This window comes from Nematolebias whitei, chromosome 10 (genome assembly GCF_014905685.2).
Source record: "Nematolebias whitei isolate Nwh7 chromosome 10, NemWhi1, whole genome shotgun sequence".
NCBI lineage: Eukaryota > Metazoa > Chordata > Actinopteri > Cyprinodontiformes > Rivulidae > Nematolebias > Nematolebias whitei.
Window position 1 is genome coordinate 31,031,326 of NC_056507.1, and position 10,896 is coordinate 31,042,221.

Here is a 10,896-nt window from a genome sequence, read left to right on the forward strand (position 1 = left end):
TTCTTTTTTTTTATTTTAAGTCCGTTAATCTGTCCAAAAAAAAGCGTGCACCGTAACCGTGAATAATTACCCTGACAAATGCACTACAACCTGCTTCATGTGCGGTTATTAGCAGCGGTCCTGTAGTCCCGCACCACCACCAGCAGGGGGCGTTTCTATTTTCCGCCACGTCGGTTCCTCTACGTCGGTGTCGCAGTGTCTCGTGCGCAGCGCCAACGTTCTGTTTGTGATGAGGCGGGAAATGGCGCCCGAACAGTCGGCTCATCCGTGACTCGTTAGCCGCTGAGCGACGGACGCAGCTGGCTGGCGGACGACCACGGCTCCACTACCATCGGGTGGCCGCCACGGTCGCGGGCGACGTTGACAGCGCTTCGGCGGAGTTTTACCGAGCTTCCATTTACCGTCGGTAAGCAGCAAACACGTAAACAAACAAACAAAAAACATTTGTTCCCCGCGAGAGAGTCCAGCCGCTGCTAGCTTAGCGGCTAACGTTAGTCGGCGAAGGGGGCGTAGTCTAATGGCTGAACATAGTTACGGAGCGAACACAATCACTTGTTTATTCGCTTTGTTGCGCAAATAAATTAGCGTTCTGTTCGCATGCCACAAGCATAATTACAGGGGGCGACCTTAGCGGACAGGGGGTGGGGAGGTGAACAACGTTACGGCTCTGCTTCTGCTGCCTTGCTAGCCTCGATGCTAACAGGAACCTGTTAGTCGCTGCTGACAGCATCTGGTTCGTTAGCATTAAATAACAACACTTATAATGGGCCGACTGGTCCGAGTTGTGTCCACATCCACTGGATGTTCTGTCTCCAAACATTAGCCACCAGTGTCAGGTCAGCGTGAGGTTAATTCTGGGCAGCTGCTGGTTGTGAATGCAGCCTGTCCGATGTTACATAACCACAGGCTGCCGTGCAGTTTGCTGTCAGACGTAATTTAACTACAATCTACTAAACACGAGTCCGAACTGAAGCTTCCCGCTGCAGACAGGAAGCAGAACCCGATGTGTGAAGGTCTTTAAACGACCCAAAGCCTTTTTATTCATCAGCTCAGATGAACACTAATTAATTACAACTTCTGGACAACAAGATGTATATTTTGTCATGTAGGAGCGGGAACAGGATGAAGAAAGTGGCGCTAAAACTGTCAAAGCTAGTTTTTTTAATTCATGCAGGTTTTTCAAATTAGTTATTGTCCAGTTCAAGCAGGGAAATAATACACTATTTCTTGAGTTCAGACAGGAAAAAGAACTGAAGACTTGATAACGCATACAGAGACAACATTATTATTATTATTATTATTAGTGTTAATATGATAATTGTTTGGAAATTTCTATCAAAGTCCAAACTGTATGCTGGATACTTTGGAGCGTAATGTAAGCAAAAACAAAATACAGAAGCTGTTTGTCCTTGTAGTTATTTTAGCAACAGCTTTTATCTGTTTAAGGTTGAAAGTCGGGGCAAGGTTATTAAAACTCGTACACAAGTTGTTTTCAGCCTAAATAGATAAATACAGGTGCATCTAAAAAAATGAATATTGTGGAAAAAATTCACTTTTTTTGTCAGTCATTTCAGAAAGTGAAATCGATTCATTAGAGTGAAGTATCTGAAGCCTTTATTTCTTGTAAATCTGCTGATTAAGTGGTGGAATAAGTGTCTCAGAAAATCAGAATATTATAAATAGGTTCAATCTTGTAAACTGGTGTCTCACCCTGATCAGCTGATAACTCTAGTCATGAGCCACAAATGTCTCATTCCTCGAGTCCAGACACTCCTGAACCAGAGATGATGTCAGAAGTGTCTTACCTGCTGAGGAAACAAAGCGCTGGACTGTTGCTCAGTGGTCCAACGTCCTCTTTTCAGATTAAAGTACATTTTTATGTCATTTAGAAATCAGGGTCCCAGAGTTTGGAGGAAGAGGAGAGACACAGAATCCATGTTGTTGAAGTCCAGAGTGAAGTTTCCACAGTCGGGGATGGTTTGGGTCCATGTCCTCTGCTGGTTCTGGTCCACTGGGTTTTCTGAAGTCCACATCAACACATCATCTACCAGGACATTTTAGAAACTTCATGCTTCCTTCTACTGACGAGCTTTATGAAGATGCTGGTTTCATTTTCCTGCAGGACTCAGCACCGGCCCACACTGACAAAGCTACCAAAACCAGTGGAATATTCTAATTATCTGAAACACTGAGTTTAGTTTTTTTTCATTATTTGTAAGATATAATCATCAAAATTACAAGAAAGAAAGGCTTGAAATATTTCACTCTGTGTAATGAATCTATATATAAGGGTTTCACTTTCTGAAATGATTGACAAAAGAATAAACTGAACTTTTTCACGATATTCAAATTTTTTGAGAAGCACCTGTAGTGTGGAACACTGAATCTTCATTTCTCTGACATACAATGAATTAAATATGACTGGTGTTGGCAAAATGAGCTGGAATGAGCACAGGCTGTTCAAAATAAGGAAAATGTTGATTTTTTTTAGCATAACTAAGATTTGATTTGTGTAAAAATCAGTCCATAAAGACACCATCTGTCCTGGGAACCTAACGGAGAATGTATAAAATCTTCCTAATATAGCTTTAGATCGGAGTTTTCTTACTTGTATGTCTTCAGAAATAATCTTTTGTCTTATAATCTCCTTTGAAACGTACCATTTTTCTCTGCTGTAGGACTGGGAAATCCCTTCGTATAATGTTTGGCATCATTGTGAAGCTTGGGATTCCCCTTTTTAAATAAAAGGCTGAAATTCAATTTCCCCAATAGATAAATTAAAATGAGTTTTCAAACCAAGACCATTGTAAACAGAACTAGCTTTTTGGCAGGCCGGGTGATAAATCAGAGAATTTGACAATAGTAACTCAAAATTTGACCATTTCTTCATTGGGACTCATTTTAACCAGCACAACCCTCATGTCATAAAATGTGTTTGAAGTACCACGAGCATCACTGAACTTCACTGTAGGACCAGAGGTGTCGTCCTCCTCACGTGGGAATTGTTTCACCAGATCATATTAGGTGAAGCTTCAGACATAAGTCGGTCACAGTTTTCTTAAATGAAATGTAAACAAGCACAGAGGACTCAATTATTTCAAGCTGCTGAGCTTTAGAAGTCAAAATATATTAAAAAATGTTTTTAGAGTTTAAATATTGCACAAGGTGAGCAGTGTGGGCATTAGACATTGTCTGCATGTTTTTTGTAATGAACACGGAGTCATAACTGGGATGTTGGACCTCAGTTTGTTCCAGTAGTGTTTCACTGGACTTGTTGGTGACTCAAAGTTGTGAGAAAATGGCTTAATTTTCTGTTGCTGTCTCTTTCTCTGTGTTTGCCGTGTGGCCATATTTTGAGCAACTGGATTCCTTGGTTTTGTGCAACTGTCTCGCAAAACTGCATTTTTAGCCATGCACTTTCTTTTTGTTGTCCGCTGCACCTATTTTGTAGCCACCTCTGATCGCTTTGGCAGCTTCCTCCACATTCCTGATTGAATCTGCTGGAGTAAATGTTTGAAATGTAAAATATACAGATTTGAACCAGCAGTTTATCTTCTGTGTGGTTTTAGACGTGGTCCCAGATGTTTCCTGTCACAGGAGAGCTCCGTCAAACAACAGCTTTTGTGTTTTTGAGATGGGTTAGAGGCTCACGGCAACATTCAGACAGGTTGTTTGGATCACGTTCAATACTCAAGCGACAGGATTGTGCACCTCTGTGACACGCGCGAGGAAGATGAGGATCATCAGAAACGTCTCAAGACAATCTTGAGATGCTCGTGCCATGCCATGTGGAGCCCAGAGACTGTCCCAAACTAACAATCTTTATCCAAAGTTAGATTAGGCTCTTTCTCACTCTTCTTTTTTCTTGTTCAGATTTTTCTATGTGACGTTGGAGCATGATGAAGCTGAGAGTGCGTAAAGCTCCTCAGCAGCTGAACAGAGGCCGTCGAACGCACCCGTCCCAGCCCAAACGGAAGCACGGTGAAGTGGAGCCGTCCCCGGTGAGAGGCCGAGGCAGAATGCAGAAGAACGACACTGGCCTGTTCTCCACGATAAAGAAATTCATCCGAGGAAATGCTGTAAAGGTAGACGCTGATGATTTACTGCTGTTCGTTTAAAAGGATTCTGTACACCTGAACCCCTACGAAAGGAAGAACAAAGTTCTTAGCAGCACATTAATCAAATCAAGTGAAACAGTAACTTGAATCTGTTAGGTTGTAGTGTTTTAAAGTACATATTAACAAAATTACTTACATGTACACATTGAAGCAGTGTTATATAAAAAAGAAGGTTTAGACAAAAGTTTTATTTAGGAATAAATCTCTTGATGTGTGTGTGAGCCTGCTAAGCTAACACCTTGAATTTACTTCACTCTATATACGAGCTTTCCTGAGGGAACACAGCTGTTTTTCAGGGATGAAAAAAAAACATAATTTTAATGTTTTACAATATATAATTATATAAAATCTTACCAAATTTTACTTTTAATACCTGTGGATGTCCTCAGTTTTACAAACTAGCGAATGTTTTAAAGAGTAAATAAAAATGATCTCTTCAGAGATCTATAACTTTAGCCTGAGCTCCTTCAGTAACAGAAACTGTCAGTAAATTTTCAGAGTTCATGCTCAATAATCCAGGCATAAAATCCATCAGCGTTAAGTCAGGTCATCTGGACGGTTTCTTTTTTGTTGTTGAGATGTTTCGTTCTTCATTCAAAGGACTTCATCAGTCCAAGGAGCCCCAACAAACTGAGTCCCACAAGCAACACATCCACATAGTGGACCAACCAGTTTGCTGGTGATAAGATGGTTTCTGGGGCCCACCCTCTCCCCCGTCACCTCCTTTGAGGCAGCCATAGCCAAAGTGGTTTCAAAACATCAAAGTTCATGCTCAATAATCCAGGTAGAAGATCCAACAAAGTTCATTCAGGTCATCTGGGCGGTTTCTTTTCAGTAAATTAAATAATTTCACTTAATCATCTTATTCTAAAAGTTGGCAGTTCTTTATTAGAAAGCAGCAAACCATAAGACGTTTTTTAATTTGCAGCAGGTTTGGTGACAACGAGCCACATTGCTCTCTGTGCACGTAGCAATGCATCAGTACAGTTACAGTAAGTCCCAGAAAGTGAGTTGGACGTCCCCGTTTATTTATCGTTAAGGACAGATGGGTGTACAGTATGTGTCAAGGTAGCATCCACGTGTAAACGTTTCGTTGTAAAGAGATCTGGTCTTATTGACTTGACCTGTTGGTAATTTCTCTATCCTGTATTCTTTTCAGTTCCTGGCTTCTGTCTGTTGAAGTTGGCAGCTATAAATATTTTACCTCGCTTACAAATCTGACCTTTCTGTTTTCAATGTGACATTTAAAAACCTTAAGTCTTAGTCTAATAAGAATGTGGTTCGTTATCACGACGTGCTGCTTTGCCACCATTCCTTCCAAACAGAATGGGAAGTTGCAAAGTTTTTTTGTTTTTTTTAACAACAAGATGTGCTTAAAAGGCAAACTATTTATTTACAGTATAAAAATGTAATGTATGTGGACAATGTCTAATTTGAACTTGTTTTTTCAGGCGGAGCAGGACATTCCAGCCAAGAGAAGTCGCACTGATTGTAACTCTGACAATGATCTGATCACTTCAACACCACAGACCAGAGGTCTCTCTAACAAAACTGTCTCCAAAGTTTGCCGGAAAACTCAAAGTAAAGGTACCACAGACCCGCTCACAGCCTGAAGTTGTATACCAGTAATCCTGTGTCGTGGGTGTACAGTGGTCCCTTGTTTATTGCGGGTGTTTGGGACCACGCCCACCGATAAGTGATCGTGATAAGTAAAAAACGTGAAGTAGAGATACAGTAGTCCAAGTTCAGTCCAAGTTCAGTAAACTTTGTCATGACATGTGCCAGGCTGTAATCTCACTCATCACCTGTTACTCCCAATGTCCCTCCTTAAATAAACAATTAAAATTTAAATACTGTTAACAATTTAAATAATCGATCTGTGCAGCATGAATTGATTATTTAAAATGTTACGGTATTTAAATTTAAATTTTAGAGAAGAGAAGTGCAGCAGGACATGAAAGGATGTCACACATCTTTAGCTCTGCAGCACGGAGCAGAAATGTACTTCTTGATCAACTACACTGAAACATCTTAACATAGAAGTTCTAAATAATTTAAAATAACTTTTAACACTTTTATATTTTGTGATTATGATGATTTTTACGATGTGACACACTTTGAATTTCAAGTTGGAAGACAAAAGTCGATGGGTGCATCTGGACAGCAAAGGGTTAACTCTTCACAAAGCTGCAGCAGCAGAAATGTGTGTGTGGCAGAGAAGGAGATCAGCTGATCAGCTGCAGGAGGGAGCTTCCCCCTGCACTTGTGGGCTGCACACATGGTGCATAATAATTTATTTTAAATAAACAACCCATGGCTCATCCATCAGTCAGCCACTTGTGTCATGTCCAGTCTTATTTTGAAAAATCGTGAAATAACAAATCCGGGATAAACGACCCACGAAGTAGCGAGGGACTACTGTACTTAGCTTTTCACTCATGGTGATATACTGTAAGTTGGTCCTTGTAGGTTTTCTTTAGTACTAAGATGTAAAAAGGATCCAAGCTTGTACTTATTGTGGCCTGATGTAAAGTCCTTAGAATTATAAGCCTGTGTACTTTATTTTACCATCAAATGTGTGTAATTCATTTGATAAACAGATGTGTATTTATCTATGTTGCTGTTAAAGAATGTTTACTTGTACTTTGTATAGACACGGCGAGCTGCAACAATAAACCTATAAAGCCCAACGGTAAACTAGAGGCCCCTGTTGACTCTTCAAGTAGCCCTCCACGTACCACGCTACTGGGAACCATCTTCTCTCCAGTCTTCAACTTTTTCTCACCAGCAACTAAAACTGGTAAATTATAAAATATGTTTCATCAAATACACACTTTAGAAACACACCACCTGTTTTCTTGTTCTCTTTTAGGAGGCCCAACATTTAATGTCTTTTTTTCATCAATATAACATTCAAAGGTAATACTAACAGGTTCTGTTTCTCAGTCATCGTATAATTGCTTTAAATGAAATACAAAAAATCTATGAAGTGTTTATTACAATAGTTGAGCTTTGTGTGTGTGTGTGTGGGGGGGGGGGGGGGGTGCCCTCATCTGAGCTGCAAGCTGCTGTTAAAATGTTCTGTTCATTTTCTTTAGTTTGTAAAGTCATCATCATAATAGCAAACACATATTTGTGTTTTAAATTCAGTGTACACGCACTGTCATATAAATAGTACCGTACATGTTTTTCCTTAAATAGGTTGGGTTTTTTTTTGGAAGAACTTTTTTTAGACTCCTTTCTTAAGACGAGATGTATTATGGTATGGTGCCGTCTGTTCGTCCGTCTGTGGACAATTTCCTGTCAGAGCTCAAAATTGAAAACTCTTCAATGTAGAAGTGTCAAACAGCACAGCTGGACGCCTCATAAGTCGGGTATGAGCCCTACAAGTGTCAAAACATGTCCAAAACTAATTTCTGTCAACTGTAAACATGAAAAGTAAAAAAAAAATGTTTTATGTTTATTTTTGTGGTCTGTTTAAAGCCATCTGTTCTAATTACTATTCAGTGATTAAGCTGATGCTGCTTTCAACAAATACCGAGGACCACAGTCATCATTTTAACCAATCAGAGCAGAGCAGGACCTGGCATGCTTTCTGATGTATGGTCACTCACTCACTAGAGGTACCTGTACTGTGAAATTTTTAATGCCATAAATGATCAAATATGAAAAATAAATGGTATTAAATGACTACATGGCATCGTTTCATACCGAGAAAGAGCACCACAAACGCCATCTTTGCTTTGAGGATGTTGATGGAGAAGTACAGAGAGAAACTCCACTGTGTCTTTGTGGATTTAGAAAAAGCATATGACAGAGTGCCGAGGGAGGAGGTGTGGTATTGCATGAGGAAATCAGGAGTGGCAGAGAAGTATGTTAGACTGGTACAGGACATGTGTGAGGACAGCAGGACAGTGGTGAGATGTGATGTAGGCGTGACAGATAGCTTCAAGGTGGAGGTGGGAGTGCATCAAGGATCAGCTCTGAGACCCTTCTTGTTTGCTCTGGTAATGGACCAACTAACAGATGAGGTCAGGCAGGAATCCCCGTGGACTATGATGTTTGCAGATGACATTGTGATCTGTGGTGAGAACAGGGAACAGGTGGAAGAGAACTTGGAGAGGTATGCACTTGAAAGAAGAGGAATGAAAGTCAGCTGTAGTAAGACAGAGTGCATGTGTGTGAATGAGAGGGATGGCGGTGGAACAGTGAGGCTACAAGGAGCAGAGGTCACAAAGGTGCAGGACTTCAAGTACTTGGGATCAACTCCCCAGGAAAATGGGGAATGTGGTGAAAAGAGGTGAAAAAGAGAGTCCAGGCAGGATGGAGTGGATGGAGAAAAGTTTCAGGGGTGATTTGCAACAAAAGGGTGTCAGCAAAGGTTAAAGGAAAAGTTTATAAGACAGTGGTGAGACCAGCTATGTTGTATGATCTGGAGACAGAGACATGGACAAAAAGACAGGATAAAGAACTGGAAGTAGCAGAAATTAAGATGTTGAGGTTCTCCTTAAGGGTGGATAAGATTAGGAATGAGATCATCAGAGGTACAGCACAGGTTGAACAACTGGGAGACAAAGTTAGAGAGGCCAGACTGAAATGGTTTGGGCATGTCCAAAGGAGGGACAGTGGGTATATTGGTAGAAGGATGTTAGAAATACAGCTGCCAGGAAAAAGGCAAAGAGTCACATATGGATGCAGAGATAACATGGAGGTAGTTGGATTGAGGACAGAGGACAGTGAGATGGAGGAGGATGACTCGCTGTGGAGACCCCTGAAGAGAGGAAAACCGAAAGAAGGTTAAATGACTACGTGAGTTGAAATCCTGTAAATATAACTCCTTTGAATGAAATTGTTATTTTAAGGTAAACAAATGTAAAATAAAGTTGTTAAAAATCTCTTCCTTCTAAATGCCATTGATCTTGAGGATCTAAATGGTGCAGGTTCAAGTGTTCTTACAACCTCAGTGTTTCATTAGAGAACTTTATAGAACACAGAATTGTGTACTGATGCAGGGCGTGTACGCAGTATACTCCTCTTTACATGAAAACTTTTGTAAAGTGAGCGATGGGCAGAAATAAGCTCTCAGATGTGTGGTTTTGGGGGTGGATGATGATGCTTATGTAACCTTTAGGTGTGCAAAAAGTTTTGTCACTATATTTTTATTTGTTTTTTATTCCTGCCTCTAGATTCTGGTCAGTGTACACGCACTGTCATATAAATAGTACCGTACATGTTTTTCCTTAAATAGTTTTTTTTTTTTTTTGGAATAACTTTTTTAGACTCCTTTCTTAAGACGAGATGTATTATGGTAGAAACTTCTGGTCTTGACAACATACCTGGTCATGTGCTGGAGGACTGTGCAGTGGAACTTGCAGCGGTCTTCACGGATATCTTTAACATCTCGCTGAGTCAGACCACCTGTTTTTAAAGCCACCACCATCATCCCTGTACCAAAGAAGGCATCGCCCTCTGCCTCAGTGACTATCGTCCGGTGGCATTCACCCCCATCTTGATGAAGTGCTTCGAACGGCTAGTCATGAAGCACATCAACTCTGTCCTTCCTGCCTCCCTGGATCCCTTCCAGTTTGCATATCGGCCAAATCGTTTGACCGACGGCGCCATCTCCTCTGCCCTCCACACAGCCCTCACACATCTGGACACTAAGGACTCTTATGTTAGAATGCTGTTCATTGACTTCAGCTCGGCATTCAACACCATCATCCCCCAACAGCTCATCCTTAAACTGGACAGTCTGGTGCTGACTACCTCATTGTCTAACTGGCTGCTAGACTTCCTGACCGGGAGACCACAGGCAGTACGGGTCGGCAGTAACACATCTAGCACCATCACAGTGAATACAGGGGCCCCCCAAGGATGCGTGCTGAGCCCACTTCTATTCACCCTTCTGACACAAGACTGCACACCATCATACAGCTCCAACTACTTTGTCAAGTTTGCGGATGATACGACTGTGGTGGGTCTCATCAGCAACAATGATGAGACAGACTACAGGAACGAGGTGAGCCGCCTGGCCTTGTGGTGCGGACACAACAATCTCTCTATGAACGTGGATAAGACTAAGGAGATTGTTGTTTCAGGAAGATGCACGTCCAGCATGCTCCTCTGACCATCAATGGTACTACTGTGGAGAGAGTGAGCAGCACCAAGTTTCTGGGAGCGCACGTCTCAGAGGACCTGTCCTGGAGCAGGAACACTGCATCACTGGCGAAGAAGGCTCACCAGCACCTCTACTTTCTCCGCAAGCTGAAAAGAGCTGGAGCTCCAACCCCCATCATGTGCACCTTCTACAGGGGTGCCATAGAAAGTGTCCTGACCAGCTGCATCACGGTGTGGTTTGGTGCATGTACTGCATCCTGCCGCAACACACTCCAGCGCATCATGAGAGCAGCCGAGAAGATCGTCGGCACCTCCTTCCCCTCATTACACGACTTACACAGTACCCGCCTCACTCGGAAAGCCCTCTGCATGGCGGATGATCCCACACACCCACTACACAGCTTCTTCAGCCTGTTGCCATCAGGGAGGAGACTGTGGAGTCTCCAGGCTCAAACTAGCAGACTGAGAGACAGCTCTGTTCATCAGGCAGTCAGGATGCTGAACTCTCTTCCTGCTCTGCCTCCTCTCCCTCTTGTACCGCCTTAACACACAAAACTTTCACACATTTCCACACAACACAAAAACTTTTTAACACTGAACTCTGCATCTATCTATACATTTGCACTACTGTTTACATTTGCACTACTGTTTACATTTGCAC

The 10,896-nt window shown here is 41.9% G+C and overlaps 1 protein-coding gene across 1 annotated transcript in view; it reads left to right on the plus strand.

Annotated features, from left to right (window-relative positions):
* Positions 1 to 208: 208 nt before the first annotated feature.
* The window catches only part of ctdspl2a (CTD (carboxy-terminal domain, RNA polymerase II, polypeptide A) small phosphatase like 2a), a 19,700-nt gene continuing 9,012 nt past the window's right edge, over positions 209 to 10,896 (plus strand). Inside the window, exons 1-4 of the mRNA XM_037683590.1 lie at positions 209 to 406; positions 3,874 to 4,085; positions 5,570 to 5,705; positions 6,772 to 6,918. Coding sequence (XP_037539518.1) covers positions 3,897 to 4,085; positions 5,570 to 5,705; positions 6,772 to 6,918 — 472 coding nt within the window. The 5' untranslated portion in view covers positions 209 to 406; positions 3,874 to 3,896. The remainder of the gene's footprint in view (positions 407 to 3,873; positions 4,086 to 5,569; positions 5,706 to 6,771; positions 6,919 to 10,896) is intronic.